The 26,418-nt window shown below is 37.3% G+C and overlaps 1 protein-coding gene across 11 annotated transcripts in view; it reads left to right on the top strand.

The window, feature by feature from the left end:
• REPS1 (RALBP1 associated Eps domain containing 1) overlaps window positions 1-26,418 on the top strand; it is a 90,408-nt gene that overhangs the window by 17,781 nt on the left and 46,209 nt on the right. For all 11 annotated transcript variants that reach the window (XM_086318082.1, XM_086318080.1, XM_086318076.1 and 8 more), the window contains exons 2-4: window positions 23,888-24,011; window positions 25,670-25,866; window positions 25,967-26,120. In XM_086318082.1, coding sequence (XP_086174208.1) covers window positions 23,888-24,011; window positions 25,670-25,866; window positions 25,967-26,120 — 475 coding nt within the window. The remainder of the gene's footprint in view (window positions 1-23,887; window positions 24,012-25,669; window positions 25,867-25,966; window positions 26,121-26,418) is intronic.

The following is a 26,418-nucleotide window of genomic DNA, read 5'->3' as shown; positions in this document are numbered from 1 at the left end:
ATGAGTAATCTAAATAAGGAAATATGTCAGTAGTTACTCATTTAATTGACTCTTTTGGAAGAAAACATAGCATTCTGGTAAAATGCATGGTAACAGGGAGAGCATATCAGATGTGAGCAGTCATGCTTACCCAACCTTAAAAGTTACCTACCAGCTCACTCCCACGCTGCAGTCTTGTTTCTGATTATTCTTCTAACAGGGACTTTGTGTTCTAACTCAGCAGATCTGTTTTCTGTTTCTCACACAGTTGCTTGTTAGTTGTTTTGTGTTTCTTTTTTTTTTTTTTTTAACATGCTACTTTCTTTACTCTCCCCAGCTTTCATGCTTTCATCCTCCCCTTTTTTGAAAGGCTCCTTAGCTTTTGTATGTTTCAGAGATCTTATTTAAACAATCTTACCCTCTGCAACTCTCATTTGCCTCCTACCTATCCTGTGTATGTTTTGCACTGTTGGTGCTTTTTGTTCAGTTATGTCATTGCTTAACTACTTTTCCAGGATATTTACATCCCAGCAGAATTATAAGTAAACTCCAAGTAACACTCAGGTTTCTTTTCTTTTGTGACCTCATGATCATCTCTAGTAGCAAAAGCACATAGTAGATGTTTAGAAAACAGATCTAACTATTAAGGAAGACAGTTGCTTAGCTCTTCTGTTTCTGTGCATCCATGGACGTGATTGGGGTGATGATTAAGGCGGTTCTGGGCTTCTCACCCAGGGAAGTAAAAAGCGGGGGTGGTAAAGCTTACAGCCTTGGATGTTCCACTGCCAGCACTCTGGGTACTCTCTCCCCACCCCAGTCAACATTCTGGGCATGAGAAGAGAAGGAGGCGGCAAGAACAGGAACAAATAGCACAGAATTCTCTTTGAGTTTTGCCTTTGCACTTTGCTGAGCAACATTGCCAGTTCCCTCTCCCTTCCTTCCAGAACCCTTTTTTCCCCCCTCTTCTTCTTTTTTGTTTGTTTGTTTGTTTGTTTTTTTGTAACAGCAGAATGCGAGAAACTTAAAAACAAGCAAAACTAGGAATTTATTGGCAGTTAAATTATGGTGGAATATAGATCTCTTGGCACTATTGCTTATGTTTTCTTTACAAAATTAATAAAGCACAGTTAAGTTCCAGTGTACCTGGCTGAAAGGTAAGAACCACAAATCCATTTAGAGGGCGGGTGCTGGATACCCTCACATGATATCATGTGGTGCTTGCACATTCCCCCTGCGGGCTGTTGAGATTTGTGTCATGTCATAGTCACAGGTTTTACTGCTGGTCCTTGTCACAGTAAATGTAAACATGACAGGAATAGTAGAAACTGCTGATGTTAAACCTTTGGAATCTAAGAGCATACTTTATTCTGTGCCTACCTTCAGGAAGCTAAGGATTTGATAACCAGAGGAAGGGAGTTGATAGTTAAGTGACCAAACAACAACAGTAATAGAAAACCTAAGTCGTGTCTTACCACCCACCCCCCCGACTCCTCCCAGACTGTAGCCCACCAGGCTCCTCTGTCCATGGGTTTCTCAGGCAAGAATACTGGAGTGGGTTGCCATTTCCTTCTTCAGGGGATCTTCCCGACCCAGGGATTGAACTCATGTCTCCTGCACTGGCAGGCAGATTCTTTACCACTGAGCCACCGGGGAAGCCCTTTCTATTACTACCCACAATTTAAAACCCCTAGAGAGAGAAATATTTTACTTCTCTAATCACCTTTCTTAGATTCCCCCTAAGACTTATTTCTGGAATGAATCCAAACAAGTGTTTCTCACTTGACACCTAACAAAAGACAAAACCATTATGGTCATAGTTAACTAATTGTGTTATGGTTATTTTCTATTTATGTAGTGTTCCTTCTTGCTTCCGGTGTCACACATTTGACCCTACACACCCATCCAGTTGCCTTCCTATTTTTCTTCTTCCTTTTACTTCTGAATTACAAATGACCCAGATTTCTTCTCTGCTGTCTGTAGTAGTAACCTAACTTTTCCTCCCACTCTACCCCTTGAAAAAAAAAAGATATTCTTAAAGTTCACCTTTATCCTAGTCACCAACTCTAGTAATATTTTCTTAGGTTTCATTCTCTTTTGTCACTTACTTCCCTTGTAATTGACACTGAATTACTTTTTGAATATTACCTCTTTTTTTTGTTCTCTCTGATGCTAAATTATGTTATTGTCTTTGGTATCCCATCTTCCTACTATATTTTTCTCTTTTGTAGAGTCAGCTTTGACTCCTTTTCTTACATTCAGCCTACAAAATCCTTCAGATGTTCTTTGGAAAATTTCACCCAATCATCCTTTTCTGTCCTGTTTATTAATTACTATCTGAGCTTCAACAGATTATTGCTGCACTATTGCATTAGCCTTCTAAGTCTTAACTAGCTTTTTTTTCCCTGTAATTGCTGAAGAAAAGATGAGTGAATTTCTTAAAAATTGTATGATATTCTTCAGAAATGCTCAGTAAAAATTAGTCTGGCATTTAGAACCCTCACCATCTAGTTTGATCCAATTTACTATCTAACCCCGACTAGAATCTCTACTTTGATCTGTTGGCACCCCCAATCACAATACCCATCTTGTTTTGACTTATCAAAAAACCTGTTCATTCTTTCAGGCTTTTTTTCCCCCCTAACAAATATTTCTAATCTGTTTCTAATTCTTACAGAAACAAGTATTAATTACATAGTACCTATTATGGGTCAGGCATAGAGCTATTTGACATGTGTTTAATGTTCAACTTAAGAGAATATATATTATATCCACTTTATAAATGAGAAACCTGGGGCTCTGGAGGCTACATGCCCAACATGAGCTGGTATTCAGATCCAGCTCTATCAGATAACAAAGCTTGTATTCAAGACACCAGTCATTTCAAGATATAAGAGTATAGCCTTATATGATAGCTTATCTTTTTTCATTTGTACGTTGTGTTTGTAACTAAGTTAGACATTTCTTGAAAACAGGGGTTGCATGTGAGAACCTTAAGTGCCTCCCAGCGCCCACTGTTACTTTGAACATTGTGCATACTTAAGAGGAGAACATTTTGCCAAGGCCTATCTGTAGTGCTACAAATTATAACAGCCTGCCCCCTTTCCGGATAAGAGCATTCTCTACAATGTTGTGAGTTCAAGAACGACTGCGTGTTTGCACGCATACTTGAATTATGGGAGGCCAGTGGAGCAGCCTTTTGGTTGGTTTTCCAGAGTGTCAGGTATGTACCCAACAATGTGAAGGCACAGTTGTGAGAAAGCTATTCTTCTTGAATTGTTTTTTAAATCTGATTACGGAGAACGTTTCGGTTTAGTACTGGTAAGTTTTTAACATCTTTCTAACACAGTTAACTCTCTTAATAAAGAACAGATAGGCCTTGAGATGACCACAAGCACATATTGTGGACAGTGATATTTGGCTGAAATTAAATGACAGTTTTGTTTTCATTGAATGTGTTACTGGTTTTGTTATTTTCTGTTTATCTCAAGTGATACTTAATTTCCATTTACATAGTGATAACAAGTTCCTTCTAAAATAAATCTGTTGAGTTTTTTTTAAAGTGTCTTGATTTAAAGAAGAAATATTAAGAACGTAATAGCACAAGTGGCTCATGGACATGGCAAGCTTGTGAAGGTGGTATGCAGGAATCTGAGGTTTGGGAAACACATAAGGGAAAAAACCAGGCTTGCAAGTTTCTCATAGTTGGGCTCCTGTCTTGGCCCTGCTGATTTCTAGTCTATGACCTTGGGTGAGGACTTTGTCTTACTGTTTTGATTTATAAAATTAATGTAACAATGCCTACTTTTAAAATTGTTTAAGGATGATCTTAAATAAGTACTAGTATGAAAGTGAAGTCACTCAGTCGTGTCCGACTCTTTGCGACCCCATGGACTGTAGCCTACCAGGCTCCTCTGTACATGGGATTTTCCAGGCAAGAATACTGGAGTGGGTTGCCGTTTCCTCCTCCAGGAGATCTTCCCGACCCAGGGATTGAAGCCGCGTCTCCCACATTGTAAGCTGATGCTTTACCATCTGAGCCACCAGGGAAGTCCTTGTATACCACTGAATAAATAGTAGCTTTATCATCAATTTTGATAATTTGTTTATTATTTATTTCCTCGTTTGGTCAACTAGAAATCTTTGATAGAATTTTAAAGATGCAGTGTAATTCTTAGTACTTCTGACCTTTGAGCAAGTATTTCACTGCCCTGGGCCTTTGATTCTCTGGGCATTAGTTTTTTCATCTGCATATTGAGAATAATTTAGCACCCGTATAGGGTTGTTTTAAGGACTAAATGAATTTGTAAAATAAGAATATTATAGCATTACAGTAGTGCTATATAGTTATTTGGAGTGTGCTGTATAGCTATTAGCTATTACTGTTATTTTTTCCTTAGAAAGAAAGTAGCTTTCTGGCAGATCCTGGGGCGTTTTTCCCTTTTGTTCTTACATCCTGAGTTGCGGGTGGAAGGTGTTCTGTGACGTTTGGTATGTTCATTGAGCATCTACTGGGTGTAAAGCATCTTGGTACTGGGATCACTATAAACCAGCAAGGGAGAACTTGGTCTTCTGCAGAACTGCTCTGAGCCACTCCTCATACCCCGCAGTTACTACAGCATGCATTGAAAGGAACTTGAAGACTGTTATGCCCAAAAGGATTGAAGGGGTCTCATGCTGAATCATCATGAACTTCTGTATTGTATAGTATTTTCTAATGGAGTAAAATGTCATGGAACATTTGATATTGACATGTATAAGTATTTTTAAAAGTATGTGTGTAATATGGGTTCATAATAGTTGAATGGTTATATTTAATACTATTTTTATTCTCCAGTTTTTATCTACTTTGTAAGGTACACCTGGTTTCAGGACAAGTGGTATTTGTTTCTTATTATGTGCATTACATTCCTAACTGTTACAAAACAAACGTGGCAAGGCAAATCATGTTCCTATTTTTCTTGAGTAATTAAACTGGTTCTCTTCCTAGAGAGGGGAAAATTAAGACATGATAAAAAACTAGAGTGCAGAAAGGTTTTCACTATCAAATATTTAATACAAAAATGGGATAAAACACTCATTTACAAAACAGAAATACTAATCTTTGAATTTCATACTAGATATTGTTGGAGCTATATTTACAGGACAAAGTTTAGCAAGTGACTTATTAATAATTATTGCTACTTAAATCCCCAGTGAATTTAATTCCTTGTGGTTTTGCTATCATGGGCTTCCCTGGTAGCTCAGATGGTAAAGCGTCTGACTACAATGCAGGACACCCGGGTTTGATCCCTGGGTCGGGAAGATCTTCTGGAGAAGGAAATGGCAACTCACTCCAGTATTCTTGCCTGGAGATTCTCATGGATGGAGGAGCCTGGTGGGCTACAGTCAGTGGGGTCGCAAAGAGTCAGACACGACTGAGCAACTTCACTTTTGCTATCATAACAACTCATTATTTAAATATGTATCATCTTTAAAAGGGGGCACATAACTAATAATCTATGGTACTTTGGCAGAAATATAGATTTTTGAAAATTCGATGTTTTCAGAGGGTAGTTTGTATTGTAGTTACAGACTTGACATGAAATTTTCATTCAGAAAAATAATATTTGCACTGATGCAATCTTAGAAGTAAAATCTAACTTTTTCCTTTTATTTACAAGGAAACGATATATATAGCTATATATATATGTAGCTTACCTATGTTCATGTAGCAAGCAATTATGAGAACTTGATTCTGTGACCTAATCACCAAAACTAACAGCTCCTGTTTTATAGTGTAACATAGTAGAACTCTGGTATAGTACAACTTGTTATATGAATTTACCACTGGGAAAATATTCAATATGATCCCTAGCAAATAATGTAGTGGTGAATTGCATGGTTTCAGTCCAAGTTCTGTTACTTCCTGTGTGTCCTTGAGCAGGCTCACCAGCATATCAGTTTTCTCTTTTGAGAGAAGTCCCTACCTTAAAAGGTTGTTGGGATGATTATATTAGTTAATATATTACTATTACTGAGCTTGGAACAGTACTTGACACACTGTATATACACCGTCAGTGTTAACTGTTACCATAATCATCATCATACTGTCATTGTCCTCACCCTGTAATCCCTGCAGTAGCCCATAGCACAGGTTAGAACATTATCCTAAGGATGGGATGTGGGTTTTTCTTCATCACAAGTGATATAGAAATTTCCCAGGCCCATGTTTTACTGACACCTGGCCAGTGGTAGAGAATATGCACAAAAAGTCATATCACAGTGCTTAACCCTGTTCACACTGACTCTGCTCATTGAGTGCAGACGCTTCAGACCTCCACTCAATTCTGTGTGCTTATGAAAAGTCATAGCCTTCCAGTCTTCCCACTAAAGGAGCGATAGTGGTAACTTAGTGCAGTAGGGAATTCTCTGCTCCCCCACTCCTTTGACTGTGGAGGGTGACTTTACCTCTCTGCTTTACTTCTCTTATCTATAAAATGGGATAAAAGTCTCTGTCGTTCAGGGATGAAAGTTTCTAATATGAAGACTGCTGCTGCTAAGTCGCTTCCATCGTGTCCGACTCTTTGCGACCCCATAGACGGCAGCCCAACAGGCTCCCCCGTCCCTGGGATTCTCCAGGCAAGAACATTGGAGTGGGTTGCCATTTCCTTCTCCAATGCATGAAAGTGAAAGGTGAAAGTAAAGTTGCTCAATCGTGTCCGACTCTTAGCGACCCCATGGACTGCAGCCTACCAGGCTCCTCCATCCATGGGATTTTCCAGGCAAGAGTACTGGAGTGGGGTGCCATTGCCTTCTCCGATATGAAGACTAAGTGACTTAATTTATAAAGTGCTAAGAAGGATGCCTGGCCCACAGTATTTAAATGTTTAACTTATGTTATTATTTTTAAAATTTTGCTAGAGTAGAGTTGCTGAGGCTCTAGAGTAGTCAGTTAAATCTTTGTGTAGAAAAACAGAGAGGTTCGACTACTAGTGACTGGTTTCTAAAAAATGACTCTTTAATTAAGATTAATATTCAATATGGTGTATTGTAAGGGAATAGGTTTTAAATGGAGAAAGCAATGGCACCCCACTCCAGTACTCTTGCCTGGAAAATCCCATGGATGGAGGAGCCTGGTGGGCTACAGTCCATGAGGTCGCTAAAGAGTTGGACGCAATTGAGCGACTTCACTTTCACCTTTGACTTTCATGCATTGGAGAAGGAAATGGCAACCCGCTCCAGTGTTCTTGTCTGGAGAATCCCAGGGACGGGGGAGCCTGTTGGGCTGCTGTCTATGGGGTCGCACAGAGTCGGACACGACTGAAGTGACTTAGCTGACTTAGCAGGTTTTAAATGTTGCTTTTCCAGTCACCTTTTGCCCCTTACTGGTTAAATGGAATCATTTATCTTTAACGATGTTTTGGAAGGGCAGTTATAAGCCTGGGTTTGCTTGAAACAATCCTGACTTACGCCTCTTGTCCAGGCATACTTAGAAATTGTGTTCCCTTTCACTCCTGCAGATGTCTCAGGTTGGCTGTAAATTATATGCTCACCCTAAGTATAGTTTACTGGCCAGATTTACTTTACAGATTATCTCCATGCCTTAGTAACTACTATTTTAAGCTTAAGGTTTGGATGGTTTGTGGAGTTTTTCAAATCACTTTCATATTTTTATTGTTTTTGTCCTTTCTTACCTTTAGTCTGTATTATAGTTGTTTAAGTTGTTAAGTAGGCAGTAGAAAAAAATTAATTGAATGTGAGGATAGGAACTACCAATAAACTTTATTAGCAGTCATATAATTTTTCATATCAGAGTCCTTATATTCAAGGCTGTCAGAAGTATTTTATTTGTTTAGACAACTAATGACTGTGATACTGATCACAAGCAGTAAAATACTGGTCTGTGTGCACTACTTTTATCATGGTTGACTGTCAAAGGGAGTTGATATTGCCCAAAGCAAGTAAAATTACAGTTACAGAATTAGAGATTAGATATTGCTAAGAGGAATCTCTTTAATTACCTGTACTATTCAGAAGTTCAAGTTAAGAACTTCATAAACTTTTAAAATCTGTCTCTGTGCTCTTTTATGTTAATTATTTAACTCAGTACATTCTTTATCGTTTCTTTTTTTAGCAGGTAGAATGAAATCTGCCTTCTAATATTAAGAAGATTCCAAGTCCTGTAGCAGTAATCTATATTGTAATAGTATGCCCGTTGATGAATTGCTGTGATAATGTTAGTAAGGGGAAAAGATCATATATTTGAACTTCTTCTGCTGACAAATTATAGGAGACATTGGTAGTTCTTTACATTGAAAAAATATGACTTTTGCAAATACATGTATTGTAGAAAGGGGATTATTACTTATTTAGTACTTATCTGATATTTCAGTCCCTGATATATAGTAAGGGCTCAGGAAAATTTGATGTTGCTGTTTAGCTGACTTGGACAGATTTTATATTTTTCTTATTTTTGAAATAGTCTGTAAAATAATGTGTGCTATTTGTCACCAATGAATATATGTTTTCTTAAAATTTTCTCTAAGGACATAACTGTTGAGGAAAGACTTGGAGAACTCATCCTTAATTGAGATGAAAAAGTGGTTGAAATGTGAAATGAAAGTTACGAATGAGGGTATGAGTGAAAGGAAGAAAAGAATCAAGAGAATGCCTGTTTATTTACCTAAATGTTAGGATAAAATCATAGCAGGAGAAAGCAAGAAGCTGTGTGGTCTTGAACTATAGGCTTGTAATCTAAAATCATTTGAGATGTATACATAAAGCAAAAAGTGTTAAAGGTTTTAGGTAAGAAAGTAATATAGTAAAAGTGAGATTAGGTATTTGCCCCAGTAAGACAACTAAGTATCTTGAAAGGGTTAGTAAGATTGCATTTCACTTTAGACCTAAAAGAAGGAAATGGCAACCCACTCCAGTACTCTTGCCTGGAGAATCCCATGGACTGAGGAGCTTGGTGGGCTACAGTCCATGGGGTCGCAAAGAGTCGGACACTACTGAGCGACTCTACTACTGCTACTACTACTTGGTAGGGAATTGGCGGTTGAGTTGGTCACAGAGTGACAGCTAGAGTCATTTAGAAATGCATAAATGCTTCATGAGTCTAGTGACGGGTGGGTTTCCCATATTGTTGGACTATGCTAAGTATTTAAATTGTTCTTGTAACAAAGGAAAATACTAGAGATTGATGTGTCTACCTTTCTTGTAAACAAGCGAAACATACTCTGTTGACAGAAGTATTTGAAAGATATTGTCAAAGAAAAAAAAAAAAGTGAAAGATATTGTCATGTTGGAATGATTGGGCTTTGACTTGTGCCCCTATCTTCTTTGCCATTGACTTTTTTTTTCTTAACCTTTCTACTTGCCACAGTGTACTGCAGCAAAGATGATATGCAAACATGCATGGATCATGTGTAATTCAAACTGCATTGAACAAAGCAAGCATGTTTATTATTAGAAAATGTTTAATTTTTAAAGAAAAGGTAAAAATGATCTAGTAAGAAAAATTTAATTCAAATGAAGACTAACAGAATGAATTCGATGTTCGGAGGATGTGAGCACCATGGGAGAGCAGTTCCATTCAGCACTGTCTGCTGCTGCTGCTACTGCTGCTAAGTCGCTTCAGTCGTGTCTGACTCTGTGCGACCCCATAGACAACAGCCCACCAGGCTCCCCCGTTCCTGGGATTCTCCAGGCAAGAGCACTGGAGTGGGATGCCATTGCCTTCTCTCAGCACTGTCTACTCTGGCAAAATACAGTGCCTTATCTTTCAGTGGGTTCCAGTTGTGACTAAGTCATGGTCTCTGCCCTCAAGGAGTTTAATGGAGGGAGGAAGTGTCAATAGTGTTAACCTAATTACACAGGTAAGTCATTCAAATGGTATAATAGAAGCTGGAATGCTAGTACAAAGAAAGCACTAGTTTTCTTGTTTATGGTGTAGAAAGGATAGAAAATATTATAGGAAGGAGGTTCTTACTATGGGTTGTGAAGGAAGGGTATAATTTTAACAGGCAGACATAGGTTAGAGAGTGATCTGGTGAGATAGAGAAGCAAAAGTATGCAGATAGGTGAGCCCAGTGTAGGCTGACCAAAGTAGGAATGGGAGGACAGTTGGGGACTACTTTACAGAGAATCTTATGAGCTAGACTTAAATGAGTTTGTTCTTTACATATAATATTCACTATTTGGAGCTGTACTTTAAGATTTTTAATCCTGTAGTCTGTGTAGAAGTGGAAAGACACTGCAGCAAAATTGATTCAAAAATATTTCATTCATTCATTCATGTATCCATCCAAAAAACATATATTGGTACTGTGCCTCAGGAGTTGGTCTAAGTGCTAGAAATAGAAGAGATCTTCCTTGTTTGTTGGAGACTGACTTGTTTGGAAGATGTTGGCAATAAATAAGTGAACAGTAGGGTATTCGTGGTAAACCCTGAAATTGCACTTTGAGACCTGAGTGACCCAGGAAGTAGCCAAACAAAGATCTGAGAGGCAGACAAACTGAAGATGCGGCAAGTGCAAAGTCCTTGAAGCGGGAGCAGTCTTGACTTATTGAAGGAAAGGAGGAAGGGTGTTTTAGAATTCTTGTATGTTATACTGTGGGTTGTGTAAGGACTGGACCTGACACACACAGGTCAGGGAAGGATGAGATCATTCATTTCCCTTGGTTACTCTTCACTTGTCTCAGTCGTTTGAGTCTCTTGCTAGATAATGAAATATTATATTAAGCCATTGTATTCATTAATAACCTGAGAATAATTTAGAGGGGCTTCAGAATCTCACTGTAGTATTTCTAGAGCTAAAACACTCAAGGACCATTAGTAGGATTATAATATGTAATAACATCTGTATATATGATTATCTTTCATGAAAATCCTTCTCACCTTTTTCCACCTTGCTTGCTAGAGGATCTGAAGGAACATTACTGCAGTTTTTGCCATTTATTTTATGCCATTTTTCTAGTAGTAACTGTAGAATACTCTCTGAGACATTGTGTGTAGTAGGTAGTCCAGGTGTTCTAGTTGATCTGCATATTTTAAAAAAATTATCTGAATTTAAAAGTGAGAACAGTATCATGGAATATTCTAGTCTTCTAGCTTTAGAAAAATCTGAAGATTGCATCATTTGACAGATGTTCTTCTATAGCAACAGTTAGCTAGAGCTGAATAGCAGCTGCTCCTGTCACACCTGCTCATCTTAGCTCGCTGCTGCTGCTGCTGCTGCTAAGTTGCTTCAGTCGTGTCCAACTCTGTGCGACCCCATAGACGGCAGCCCACTAGGCTCCTCTGTCCCTGGATTCTCCAGGCAAGAATACTGGAGTGGGTTGCCATTTCCTTCTCCAGTGCATGAAAGTGAAAAGTGAAAGTGAAGTCGCTCAGTTGTGCCCGACTCTTAGCGGCCCCATGGACTGGAGCCTTCCAGGCTCCTCCTTCCATGGGATTTTCTAGGCAAGAGTACTGAAGTGGGGTGCCATTGCCTTCTCTGTCTTAGCTCACTACATCCCCGAATTTGGCCAGCTTCACTAATTTATGGTATACTTGCTTGCACCTGTAGACATGTTTTCAGTGGCTGCTCTAGGGCAGGGAGTGTATAGCATTGACATCAGAGCAATCACTACCATATAGAGAGTGTGCTCTCTAATAGCATTTCTCAAAGTTTGGTCTTAGAGCCCTGGTCTGTGAGGTTAAAATATGTTTTCATAATAATAGTGTTATTCCTCCCTGCTGCCCCCCTTTTTTTTTTCTTTTGCTGTGCTGATGTTTTCATTCATAATGCAGAAGAAGTTGTCAATATAACTGACTCATTGGAAAAGACCCTGATGTTGGGAAAGATTGAGGGCAAGAGGAGAAGGGGGCAACAGAGGATGAGATGATTGGATCGCATCACTGACTCAGTGGCATGAGTTTGAGCAAGCTCCGGGAGATAGTGAAGTACAGGGAAGCCTGGTATGCTGCAGTTCATGGGGTCACAGTTGGGCATGACTTAGCAACTGTAATAGTATTGTATTCTTTACTGACATACAGGCAAAACATCAGTTTCACTTTAAAATGTTCTGTATGTAGAAAAAATTAATTAAAAAAATCTTCATCCTTTAGTATATATCTTTTTAGTATCTTATGTGATGCAGTGGAAAGTATGCATAAACCACATTTGCTGGATACTGAAAAGTGATGACTGTCTTGAGAAGTACTTATTTTACTGTTTGAATTGTGGCCTATCCTGACTTTTTTTTTCTTTTTTGTTTTTATGGAGCATCGTTTTTCTTGAAGAAACAGCTTACTTGGGTTTTGGGCAAAGATTTTCTTGAAAATGAAGAAAGTATGAGTGTCACTTAAGGGAAACAGCTGTTACTATTTGTTACTAATGATATAAAATTCAAACTTTCTGCAGAAATTAGGATATTGGAATTTACCTGCAATCATGTGTTTGACTGCTTCGCAGTGTTTAATGACCTTTCTTATGAGACCAATGGTGATATTAACAAATGTAATTTTTTAATATTTTGTAAACGTGTCAACATTTGGAAGATCTGCATGACTCGATGAACCAATAGGTTACATATGGGGCAATATGGGATGCAATAGACCAGATACATCAGTGGACTTTTAACGTAAGAGTATGCAGAAAACTTTATGAGTGTGGCTTTGGATTCTGTATTGCAGCTAACCTTTAAGCAACTACCACTTGTAGAGTTTTGGTGTAGTATCAAAAAATACCAGGTTTATCTGAAAAGACTATGTAAATTGTCCTCTGTTTTCCAACACATATCTATGTGAAGTTGGAATGTTACTGCTTTCAACAAAGCAACATATTGCAGTAAATCAGATATAGAAACAGACATTAATGTTGTTGTAAGCTTGACATTGAGGAAATTTGTATATATATTTATAAAACATTGTACTCTTCTCATTTTTTTTAATTTGGGGAAAAAGTTATTTTCATAAAATTTTAAGTTACATGATGGAAAATTATTATTCTTGTATTATTCTTGTGTTTACATAAATTATTCTTGTGTTTACAGAAATTCATAAGTATGAGTTTTATTATTCTTGTGTTTACAGAAATTCATAGGTATGTATTTTTTAATTTTCCGATTTAAGTTCTAACATGGTAAATATCAGTAAATACAACCCACAAAAACAAAAGCTTTGAGTAAGTCCTCCATAACTTTTTAAAGCATGTATAAGGGATCCTTATACCAGAAGAGTTTGAAAATCACTGCTCTGGGTGGAGTCTTATAGCATTCATTCCCAAAGTGTGTTAATAATAGAGTATCTGATTATGGACCACTAGTTTGAAAACATTTTAATAGATCCTAAACCAAAAGGAGGTTTGTTCCTAGGCTGTAGGATTTTTTTAGTGCCTCTTATGGGCTTAAAATGCATTGTGAAGTCTCCAAGGAGACTGTAATACATCAATTTATTCAGCTGCAGAGCCTTTAACTTGACTGGTGTTCTTTGGAATACATTTGGAACTGCTGCCCCATAAACATGCCATTGTTAAGAGTTCTGTTTAACTATGCCTCAGAGGCACCTGGGAACGGAAACCCTTTGGGCTCAGACTAATCTGGATTTGAATCCTGACTGCCACTTACTTGCCTCAGTTTCCTTTCCTGTGAACTGGGGATAATGGTGGCCAACATTAGAGGATTGTTCTGAGTATTAAGTGGGACAGCAAGTAAACAGTCTTCCTGATAATAAGTACTCAGTATAATTATTCCCTATTTTCCACTAATTTGTAGTAAACCTGAGTCTCCATTACAAGCATTCCCATGTCAGTAAAGCTAATGAGTCACAGAGAGGTGTGGAGACAAGTCTAGCAAGTTAGTGGAACAATAAAAGTTAGACTGACTTGGTAGCAGGTGTGTGTATAGGTAGACCAAACTGTCTGGGCTTTTAAGCCAACAAAAACAGCTTGTCCGCTGACCCAGCCCAATTTAAACTAAAGAATGTTTATAAAAATGAAAGCAATAGAATCACCTTCTTAATTTTAACTTGATGACTTTAAAGGGAGGATCTTCTTTCTATTGTATTTTATTATATTAAACATTCATAAGATTTCATTTTGGAGAGAATTTTAACAGTATTCTCAGTGATTATGTATTGATTCTCAGTATTATGTATAGTTTCAATATATTTCTTATTCCATTTTTTTTTTGCATTTTTCTATTTATAATTCAGCTCATGTATTCAAGCTGAACTTCTCAAATAACTTCCATATATCTCTGTTGTTAGCATTCCCTGTACCCAATGTTATGAGCATAGGATTAAAAAGCCTTCCTAATGCATTTAAACTACTCTTTCACTGTCACTGTGTACTAGGCATTCTGGACTTTTAGGACTTACTGGGGGCACTTGCTCTGAGGTAGCCAGCATTATTCCAGGAAAAGGACAGTGGACAGCAAGTCTTGGTAGAAGATTAAAAGCATGACTTTGAATTATAGCTCCTGCCCACTTTTGAGTTGGCTGGCCTTAGCCAGTCTGATTCTTTTTCTTCTTCTGTAAAATGGGAATAATACTAATTCTACTCCATTATTTTCCGAATTAGATGGGAACACCTTGAGTAGTTAGCACTGTGCTTAGCATTGTTTGTGCTCAATAATGTTAGCCCCACCACCACCTCCATACTTTGTATATCGGAAGTAAAAAATGATGTTTGTGTCCTTTTTGCTCATTGGAGAGCTCTTCGAGTTACTGTTAAAGAACTGTTTATTCTTGTTTTCTACAGTATTAAAAGGTTGGTTCCATTTCTAAACAATGGCATTCAAAGTAGAAAGGCAGCAACTGGAACGACTACTGATGGAGCAGAAACGATAGCTTGGCAAAAAGGCAGAAGTCATAAATCACTAAAAAGAACAGAACAAAACAAACACTGTAGTGTGTTATCCTATTAGGTGAAGGAAAAAAAACTCTGCTTTTCTCAAGGGTCCTGAATACATGCATATGTTATCTTCTATGAGTGTTATAATTTTGTGCTTTACATTTAGATCTGTGATCCATTTTGAGTTAATTTTTGTAGAGGGTCTAGGTGTACTTTTTTTTGGCATATATCCTGCTTTCTGTTCTCTTAGCTTCCTGGTTCAGCGGTTCCATTTTTGGCATTAATTTGGGGGAAACTTATTATTGTTTCAAATATTTCTTCTGTTTTATTCTCTTTATTCACCTTATTACACATATGTCATATCTTTTGTTGTCCTGCAGTTTTCAAATATTCTGTTTTTTCCTGTTTGCTTTTCAGTTTTAGAGGTCCTGTTGAGATATCCTTAAGCTCGAATTGATGATTATTTCCTCAGCCATGTCCACTCTGCTAATAATCCCATCAGAGACAATCTTTATTTCTTCCATAGTGTTTTAAATATCCAGCTTTTTTTTCCCTTTAGGATTTCCATCTCTCTGCTTATATTGTCTGTCCTTGCATGGTGTCTACTTTATCCATTAGAACTGTTCACATATTAATCATAGTTTTAAGTTCCTGGCCTATGATTCCAACATCTCTGCCGTATCTGAGTCTGATTCTAATGCTTGCTTTGTTCCTTCAAAGTGTGATTTTTTTTTTTTGCTTTTTAGTATGTCTCGTAATTTTTTTTCTGGATAGCATGACATGAAGTGTTGGGTTAATGGGCTACCATAAATACTTCTTTAGTAATGTGGTGGTGAGGTGTGGGAGGAAGCAAAGCATTCTGTAGTCTTATGATTCTGTCTCAGTCTTTCAGTGAACCTGTGAACTTCATAATTGCTTCTCAGTCCCACCCGTATTCCCTCCTCTCTTCTTCGGTGGGACAGGATGGATAGAATGGCATTTCCCTTCTCCCAGGCCACTTAGGCTCTGATAAATACTGGGCAGGTTGGGCTCTGGTTAAATAGTTTCTCCTGAGGACGGGCCTTGTTAAGAGCAGAATGCTTTGGTGGATTTCAGGATGGTTCCTTCCCCCTCCGCCTCCTAAAAGCACTAGGTTTTTCTCCCACGTTCACTCTGAGAACCTGGTGGAGGTTTCTCCTGGAGGTAAAGCCCCTGTATGACTAGGTCCCCCTGTAGTTTTCTCTCTCAGATTTGTGTGCACTGAGCTTACAGAAGTTCATCAAGGACAGTTCAGTCTTCCCTTCCTTGGCACTGGTTTTAGAGAAGTTGATGTTGATGGGTTTCTCTTCTAGTAAGTTGTGATTCTCTGTATTTGCTCCTTCTTGGTCTCCAGTTTGGGTAGCAGCAGTTTTCTCTATGATCTCTGTTCTCCTACATATCCAAAGAGTTCTTGACTTTTCTGGTTTGTTCACGTAGACCAATACCCAGAAGCTGGTGTCTTTCCCCCTCACCTTCTCTTATCCTTCCCTCTCTTAACTTGTTGCTCTACTTTTACACACTTGATATTGAGAACATTAATTCTTAATTTTAATGTTTTGACTTTAGATTGACTTAAGAATCTAAAAATTCAATGTAAAAAGGTCTTTACAATATGATATAAATATTTTTACTTCTGTTCCAGGCGTTGTACTGTGATTACATTCCTTTACTTTCTCAATTGCCTTTCTGTTTTTTTCTTGCACTGTTGCTTTCATATCCATTCTTTATTTTTTCTGAAATGTTCCTCTTAGAGCATTCTGTCAGTTTACTCTGTCTGAACTGGTTACAGCTTAGGCCAGTTGCATAGCCGTTCTCCGTTGCAATGTTATTTCTCTGTTTTCTTGGTGTGTATCTACTTTTTTTGTGTATGCCCTCACTCCAGATTTTGCTAAATAACGCCATTTTCCCAAGAAAGAGTTTGTAGGAGATAAACTTATTAAAATTTCTTCATCTATGAAAGTATCTGTTTTTGTTATCATCTTGATACTGGATACAGAATTCTAGGTTGAAAATGCTTTTTCTTAGAACTTTGAGAATATTGCTCTATTGCTTTCTGGTTTTCAGTATTACCAGTGAGAAGTCTGATGCTAGTCCAGTTAATATTTTTTTCTGAAGCAGTCTTCCTTATCTCTCTGCCCTATGCCTGTTTTGGCTGCTCTTACGATTTCTGAAGTTACACAGTAATCATGTGTATAGGAATTCTTGAACTTATTATGTTGAGCACTCAGTAGACTCTTGCAATCTGAAAACCTCTGTCCTTTAGCTTTGGGGTAAATCTCTTGTTCTTTCATTATCACTTTTCTCCTTCCTCTGCATTATTTGTAGATATCATTTTAATAAAAATTTGGCCCATCTAGGTTAATCGTCTTTGTTTCTTTTCTCTCATATTTTCTAATTCGCCTCTCCCTTTCCTGCTTCTGGAGAAAAAAGTATTTTTTTTAATCTTCTCAAATTTTTACTAAACTTTGTATACAGTTGACCATTGAACAACATGGGTTTGACCTCTGCAAGTCTAGTAATGTGCAGATTTTTTTCCAACAAGTGTACAGTTGGTTCTTGGTATGTGTGGGTTCTGCATCATCAGGGGTGCAGAGGGCCAGCTATAGGACTGGACGCATCCTTGCATTTTGGTCTCCCTGACAGGTCCTAGAACCAGTCCCCTGTGGATACCAGGCACCAGCTGTATTTCAGTACCTCTTATTCTCTGATTTTTCCTTTTTCATAGTATCATTGCTGTCCTGTTCTTGTTTTGGGGGTGAGGCAGTATTATCTTAAATCTCCCAGAAGATACACTCTGGAATATTTTTAAGTGACCTTTCTTCCTTGAATTATGTCTTTCAGAGTTTTATTTTCCCTGTTTGTAACTTTGGCAGTTCTCTTCCATTTTGTAGGCTTTCTTCAGTTGGTTGTTGATCTTAGAGGCAGTAGAAAAACTGAGCACTGTATAATGGGAAATAACACTTCAGAAGGCTGCCTCACTTTAGGAGGAGTGGGTCAGATGTTCTTTTTAATTGGGTTGCTAAATGCTAGAAACAGAAGCTTTTCTCTAGGGCCACAACTCCTGTCTATGTCAGCAGTCCTAGTACTTCCTTGATATTTGCTTTTGTTAGTTTTTCTTGCCTTTGTTTTTACTTGGAGGGTAAAGTCTAGTTGGTAATATTCTATGAGCAACTGTAGGGATAGGGAACTTCATCTGTTCCAGTCTCACTCTGTCATAACTAGCATTTCTAGATGAGTCCCTGCATTTTGCAGGCCAAAATGATTCTTACCTCCATGGATATTCTTGGCACTGACTTCTTCTATCCTACTTCATTAGGTATGGCACCTGCTTTTCTTAAATTTATTCGTTTATTTTTGGCTGTGCTGGGTCTTCGTTGCCGTGCAGGCTTTGCTCTAGTTGCGGCTAGCGGAGTGCTACTCTGGTGTGTGGGCTTCTCACGGCAGTGGCTTCTCTTGTTGTAGAACTCGGGGTCTAGAATGTGGGCTTCAGAAGCTGCAGCACGTGAGCTCAGTAGTTGCTTTTTCCGGGCTCTAGAGCACAGGTTCAGTGGTTGTGGCACGTGGGCTCAGTTGCTCTGTGGCATGTGGGACCTTCCTGGACCAGAGATTGAACTTGTGTCTCCTGCACTGGCAGGCAGATACTTTACCACTGAGCCACCAGGGAAGCCCCATCTGCTTTCTAATTGCTATATTTTCCTTAAATTTCCTCTCAGTTCTTTGTTCCCCTTTTCCTCTTGTTTATTTTTATGAAATCCCTTACTTAAAAAAGATACCTGAAAGGAAAGGAGATTAATTTGTGTGTTTGGTGTATTGTCTTAAGCCACAAGTTCAAAATACTTGTGAAGGCATGAGGGCACCCTGTATTTTAGAATTTAAAGACTATTCTTCAGAAATTATAATAAAACCCAATTTGGTGCTTATAGGCGTTAGCTCTCAGCTCTCAGGAAAATGTGGTTTTCAAGAATGATTTAGTCTTTGACATCCCTGACTAAATTAAGTACATTATGATCAGGATAGTAAGTAAAAAGTGATAATAATGATATTCCTGGACCAGACCTTGTTGTAAGTGCCATATGAGACAGTATATTCTTTTCCCCAGTTTACATATGAGGAAACTGAGGCACATTAAAATTATATAACTTCCTCAAATACTGTATGAATGATATAGAATGATTGCCTAACTGCAGTAATCTCTGTAGGTATTAAAGCAAACTACAATCTACTTTATCTTTTCCTGGGAAAAAACCCCAGGCAGCCAGGATTCTGTGCCCTTCAGTAAGATGTTACAGTTACTCAGAGTTACAGTACTTGACTGTGTTACATTTTAAAGCATATTCTATCTCTACAGATTTGTTCTACAGTTGTACAAGTGTACAAAGATAGATATATGCACATGAATGTTTATGGCATTATTTGTAATATAAAGCTGGAAAAACATAAATGTTCATCAGTAAGGGGCTGGTTAATTTGCAATAGGAATATCCATGCAATGGAATGCTGTGTTAAAAAAAAAAAAATGAAAGAGAACTATTTATGCTGATATAAAAAGATCTTTGAATAGTATTATGTAGAAAAAAATCATATATAGTATGACCCTACATGGGTAAAAAGTGTGTGTGAAGTATGTGTGCTCATATGTTTGTATATGTGTAGAGAAAATTGGAAGAACATAAAAAAATTGTTACTTTTGATGAGGCTTATAAGAACTTTTAATTCTGTATTGTAAGTATATCTCACTTCTTTTACCATGAGCATATACATTTTGTAATGTTAATAAAATAAAGGTTCATCATTTTCAGTAGCTGTCAGTAGTGTACCAGCAATCACTCGCTGGCCCTGGGTTTCCTAAATGAGTTAGAATCTAAAGGGAAGGGTGTGGGACTCTGTATCTTAGGGACTTTAAGTGGTTTTCATGATCAGATAGCTGTGTGAGCTTTTGCACAAATATGCATGATTTCGAATAAGGGAAAATTACCATAAAGAGGCAATTAAAAAAGTGAGACTCCTTTGAATAATGTTGAACTAATAATAACTTTCTAAATCTGGAGGTGATAAATGATTTTCTTGGAAATTATCAAATATTTTAGAGATAGAAAACCTAGTTTATTCCCAGTAACATGGAAGAAAATGAGTTGTATATCAGAGATGCCCACCCTCTGTCATTGGTGAACTGTCTTCTAAATCTTTAAGGATTATGGAATTCCTAATCTATTTAAAGTATTTTAGAGCAGGAAAAAAGCTTGCTAATTGTGCTTACGAAGCCAACTAATATCAATTCCATACCTTTCAGATATAATATTTTTTTAACAGTCATTTTAAGATTGTGGTTAAAATTTTATATAAATATTATTTGAAAATGTAATGCACCATGACTAAATGAAATTCATTTTAGGGATCAAAGGGTGGTTTGATGTTAGGAACTCTATTAATAGAACTATTAATATTAATAAGGCCAAAGAGAAAAATTAACCATCTTTTCATTTTCTGCTCCAAAATGGACATAATAAAACTAACATCTCTGTGGTTTTTTAAAATATAAGGCCCCAAACAAAACTATTAGAATAGTAGAACTAGCTAAATAGTTTCTTAACAAAGGTATTGCACAGTATTAGCCAACAGTGCCCTTAATGATAAAACAGTGAAGTGGTCTTGTTAAAGTTAGAAACCAGACTGTACGTGAAAATTGCTGTCCCAGTTAAAATCTCCATTTATTTTGATAAGTGATTTTAAAGATTATTTGAAAGATTAAGTAACATGAGAATAGCAAAGGAAATTCTAAACAAGAACAAAAAGCAAAGGTTGGGCTAACCTTACTCCAGGTATTTAAATATTATAAAGCTAAAGTAGTTTTAAAAGAAGGTTAAGCAGCTATATCCCAATTTAAAATTGTTTTAAAAAATAAAGTAGAGATGACAAAAAAAAAAGAATGTTACAGATCCAGGAATAGTTATGTAGAGCTGTGTAACACAGGAGGTCAAATATAAATACATCTAAGTATGTGAGTGGCTTTTCAAGTTGCTGGAGAAAAAGATGAAATGACAGATGATGAGAAACATTCTCATACTGACTGTGAAAGAATAAGTTTCAGTAACCTTTTGGAAAGGCAATTGGCGATAGGTTATGCATTTTAAAATAAACTGATAGTTCGGTCCAGCAGGTCTCCTTCTAGGAATTTATTCCAAATATTTCTCTAGAGACAGATTTTGTCTTAATTCACAGATTGTGATAGTAATTTAGACTTCTTGGTAATTTCAATCCTGATAGGCCTCTTTAGATTGTTTTTTCAGGTATTATTTTTGTAAATTTATGTCATAACGTGTTTCTTCCTCTCCAGTGTTCACACAGCGACACACATGCCTGACTTGGGCCACAGGATGAGTCTCGCAAGGGATGCCGGCGGGAGGAGCTGTAGAGGAATAATCGCATTTATTGCCTCTGATTCTTTTTATCTGCTCTTTTCAAAACATCTTTCTTGAGGCGGCAGCTTGGCATACAGACTTTTAAAATTTTGTTATGTCTGCTACAGTAGAAGCATAGTATTTCTCCTTGCTCTTCTACCCCATCCCACTCCCCACTTCAGCCTTACATCCTGGGAAGAACTTTGGATTTGGAATCAAAAGACCTGATTTCTAGTGTCTCTTCTACTGAACTAGCTCTGAGACTTAAGAGAAGCAAAAGTACCCTTCTAAACTTACTTTCTTTAAAGCCAAATATCTTAACCTGTTTTGTACTTCTCTTTCTACTTAAATTCCTCCTGTTTATTCCTTAACCCATTGCTAACTGGATTTTATCCTACCTCATCCCTATAACTGTTCAAGTAACAAAACATAATTGTAAAACATAGATCATATTCCGCCCCCCCCCATTTTTGGGGGTTCTGCTGCTTCTTTTTAGAAATTATTTATTATCAATTTTCTGATTAAATAATATTATATATTTTTGGAGTACATACAGCCTCATGTATATAAATATAGAAATATCCCTTAATCTCAGCACCCAGAAATATATGCTGGCATATTCACTACCATTTTTATGTATATATTATAATAGAATTGGGTTATGCTTATGTATATGCTGCTTTGTGTTCTGCTTTTTGCTTTCATAACATTAATCCTATAAGTGAATTTTAAAGGCTACATATTTTTCTCATATGGCTATTCCATAATTACTTTTATCTATTCTTGGGAGTTTAGGTGGCTTCTCATAACACCTTGTATGTAAATCTGTGTGTGCAATGATTGTTTCCGTTAAAGCTTGCTCGCACCTTCCAAAGCCTTGTCCCACCTTTGGTTTCCCACTTTCTGCTGCTATTTTTTCCCACTTTCTCTTTCATAAGCTCCTTTTTATACCTGCCTGTTAGGTTTCCTTTTGTCACTCTGGGCTTGCTGGCAGTCTCATTTATTGGTCCCCCAGCTTCAGTCATGACCTCCTGTCTGCTTGCCAGGATGGAGCACAGCTCCTCAATGTACTCCCTTCTGAACTCTGCCTCTTTGTTCTGTTACCAGGGTATCTCCCCCTGAAAATCTCACAGGCACCTGAAACAGATGTAGTAGGGATAAACAAACTACACGTGATCCCCTTTTAGGTCTTCCCTTTATCTAGCTCTTACCTGGTGTATTTTAGATGCTTTGGGTTATAAATAAAAGTATCTGAGATGTATAATGATCCCTGAGGGGGTTCCCAGTGGGCACAATAACCATAACACAATGCCTTCATATGCTGCCTGGCTGTGTGCTCTTCATTCTTAACTCTCACCCTCCTTTTCCCCGTAGTTCTCTTAATGTAAACCTGCCTCTTTATCCTCTTTGCCCTTTTAAATTTACACAGAAGTGATGCCCCTTAGTGACAGAAACAGGAACTTCCTCCCATGATGATCAGTCATAGCAAAAATGTCGTCTTTCCTAGTGCAAGTAAACAAATGGTTATTGTTATTGTGATATGCTGAACCATTGATAGGTACTTCTTTGCAATTCTACTAAATACTTTACTTCTGACTTAGTATCACAACATCTCAGGTACCTTAATCTTCCTTTGAATGTGTTGGGAAAAAGAAAATAGACTAAATTAGACTAAATATGCTCTCTTTGTACAAGAATTTGGATTTTTGAGAAGCTGAGATAAGGTTACTTAGTGCTTGTTTTAGGGTGACTTTGTGATGTCTGTATAATAGATATTAATACACCTTTTGGGATTATAATTTAATTTTGTAACCTAAATTCTCTTTTCCCCAATAGCTCAGCAGTAAAGATTCTGCCTTCCAGTGCAGGAAACATAGGTTTGATCCCTGGGTTGGGAAGATTCCCCTGGAGAAGGAAATGGCAACCCTCTCCAGTATTCTTGCCTGAAAAATCCCATGGACAGAGGTTCCCTGTGGGCTACAATCCAAAGAGCCCCACACAACTGAGTGGCTGAGCACAGTTTGATACTTGTAGTAGCCAGTCAAGAAATATTTGTTGAATTATTAGAACAATCCCTAAAAGGCGTCATGCTTTTTTTTTTTTTTAAAAAGGCAAACAAAAATTATTGTTTTAAAGAAAAGTAGTATAACCACATTAAATATAATCTGGAGAGTAAAGAGAAATAACCCATATTCGCAATCTTACCTAGCAAACTTGCTGGTAGAATCTTTATATATCTGGTTGTTTTAAAGTTTGTATTTATGTGGTCAAAATTATGGATCATGCCCTTTCCTACTTAGTATGTCATTTTATGATTTACCTTAAATGACTGGGTAATAATCTATTAGTTGCAGAAACTTTTGACCCTATTGTATGCACAGTGTTTATGAAGAAGAATAGATGGTACATTTGTTTCTAAAAGTTCCAGTTATTTTTAATAAAATATAATTGTTTATCACATGAATTTTACTAAGTAGGAGAATGATAACCTATTGTAAGGTCAGTGCCTTTTTATTTTCAAACATTTAAAACTGAAACTTGAAGAGTTGGTCGTCAGTTGAGAGTAATATGCCATATGTCAGCTATGTATTTTGGAAAAGTTAGAGAGGTCGGATAGCTGCTTTTGTGGAGAATTATTGTCAAAATTCTTGATATTAGCATTTTTTTCTTTTATAGATTATGGAGCTTTGTGGTGCGACAAGACTTGGTTATTTTGGAAGAAGTCAGTTCTATATTGCTTTGAAACTTGTAGCTGTTGCCCAGTCTGGCTTCCCTTTAAGAGTGGAAAGTATAAATACAGGTAACTATGGAATATATTGGTAACTGAAATGAAAATGAACTTCTAATCAAAAGTGAAATAAAGTCGGTAGAACTGTGGAGTCTTTCTGATGTTTCAGTGGCATTTGTGACCTTGAGTTAAAGTATCGTGACTTTATTCCTGCCATACTTTTTTCATTTGTTAATATTAGAAAAATATGTCTACCTTAACTCTGTTACGGCATTTATGTACATCACACATATTTTATGGTAATATAAAAACTTAAAATGACAACTTTAATTTACTAAAAATTGCTTAGAATTTAGATGAATAATTTTATCAAGGTAGCTGATGAATTGTAGTGACTATCTCATATATGCCCTCCTTATATTCTTTTCTACTAAGTATAAAACAATGTTATGCTTAGTGTTTTCCTGTTTGGAAAAGCTATGAAAGTTCCATTTGAAGTTTAGAAAGTATTAGTTAACCAAAATTTTGATTGGTAGAGACAGTGTTAAAATATTGGCAGGCTAAAACCCAAATGCAAGCATCTGCCCACCCTACAAGTGTCACCTAGGATAACGTGGTTTTCTATTATTTGAAGGCTCATTGATGCCTAAGTAGTTGAAAATTCTTAATTTCTTAAGAATTAAATCCTTAAGAATTTCTTCTTCATTCTTAAAATGCAGAGTTCTTTGGTTTTCATAGGGAATGGGGTGGGAAGAGAAAACTTGAGGTTTTCTGTAATGTTAGAATTTTTATAAAATAGTTTTAAGTAGCACCTCTGTTTAATAGTCATCCAGAAGTTTTCAATGTGGAGCTCTCATTTCATTGTTCTAGAATTGAGAGTTTACATTCTTTTTAGGTAATTTTTATTTCCTTTATATAAATACTGCATAAACATTACTATTTTCCCTCCCTAATGCAGAGATTCTAAAGAGAAATGCAGGTAATCATGGTGCAGGAAAGTACACTTTCTTCTAAAGATGCTGCTGCTGCTGTATTGTTCTAGTCTAAAAATGTGCAGAGACATTCTCAGCCTTTCATCCTTTTCTCTATTTAAAAGTGAATGTAGAATATTTGCATTAGGAGTGTCATAGCTGGACTAAAGTGGGAGGTACAACTAACGCCTTGTAAACTGTGTCCTTGGCAGGTGGACAGTAAGATGTTTTCATTAATTTCTTCAGTGAAAATGTCTAGATTAATCTAGTTCAAACTTAGTGCATAGTCTTGTTTTGTTTAGAGCTCTAACATCTTCCTTTAGGGAACCAGTGTGAGTAGAAACAGTCTAGGCTTCAGGGTCAGATTGACCTGGCTGCAGATCCTAACAGTCGGTTACTGTCAGTGACCTTGGCATCTTAGAGTCTCACTTTTTTATCTGTAAAATGGGGATTTTTGTAAGGTTTATATGGTTATGAGATAAATGTAAAGTACAAACAAAGGCCTGGCATGCACTGAACATTTCATACAGCTTAACCCCTTAGAGTGACAGAGTGCTGTTACTACTACCTTCTAGATCAGAGTTTACCTAAACAATCTAAGGGAGATGATCTGAATTTTGTGGTGATAAACATTTTGTGTCTATTGTTTCTTAGTTTTTGCAAAAATTCTTTCTAATAACAAATTCATCTCTTATTTCAGATTTTTAATGTGTATACCCTGTTTCGTTTTGAAGTAATAATTATTTTTGTGGTTAACAGTAAAGGACCTTCCTCTGCCAAGATTTGTTGCTTCAAAGAATGAACAGGAATCTCGTCATCCAACCTCATATTCTTCAGATTCTGAAAATCAAGGGTCTTACTCTGGTGTAATCCCCCCACCACCTGGCAGGGGACAAGTGAAAAAAGGGTCCACAAGCCATGATACTGTGCAGCCTCGTGCATCTGTAGATCAGCAGGTAATCATGTACATGCTGTCGGCTGATGTACTGTGGGAATGCTTACACTAAAACATGTTACCTTAAAATTTAAATTTTCAAATAATGATGTTCTTTCTAGGAACCTGTGTCCCCAGTAGTCTCGCCACAGCAGTCTCCACCGGCTTCTCCACACACGTGGAGGAAGCACAACCGCCATCCCAGTGGAGGAAACAGCGAGAGGCCTCTTGCAGGACCTGGGCCGTTCTGGTCTCCCTTTGGTGAAGCACAATCAGGTATTTAGAAAATTTTTAAAAGTAACATTTATTAAGGGCTGTAGATGGAAGGAAACTTAAGAATGTTCCTTTAAGAGTTGCCTCGAAGTCAGCTTTTAATTTATAAGTTCAGTTCAGTTCAGTTCAGTTCAGTCGCTCAGTCATGTCTGACTCTTTGCAACCCCATGGACTGTAGCACGCCAGGCCTCCCTGTCCACTACCAACTCCTGGAGTTTACTCAGACTCATTAAGTGCCTTAAATAGAAGCAAAAGCCAACTGTGAAAGTTTCTAAGTAAATTGAGTATAATTGCATTTACT

This window comes from Bos grunniens, chromosome 9 (genome assembly GCF_055505025.1).
Source record: "Bos grunniens cultivar Pamir isolate PY7600 chromosome 9, Bosgru_T2T1.0, whole genome shotgun sequence".
Taxonomy (NCBI): domain Eukaryota; kingdom Metazoa; phylum Chordata; class Mammalia; order Artiodactyla; family Bovidae; genus Bos; species Bos grunniens.
This window is presented reverse-complemented; position numbering and strand designations above follow the sequence as displayed.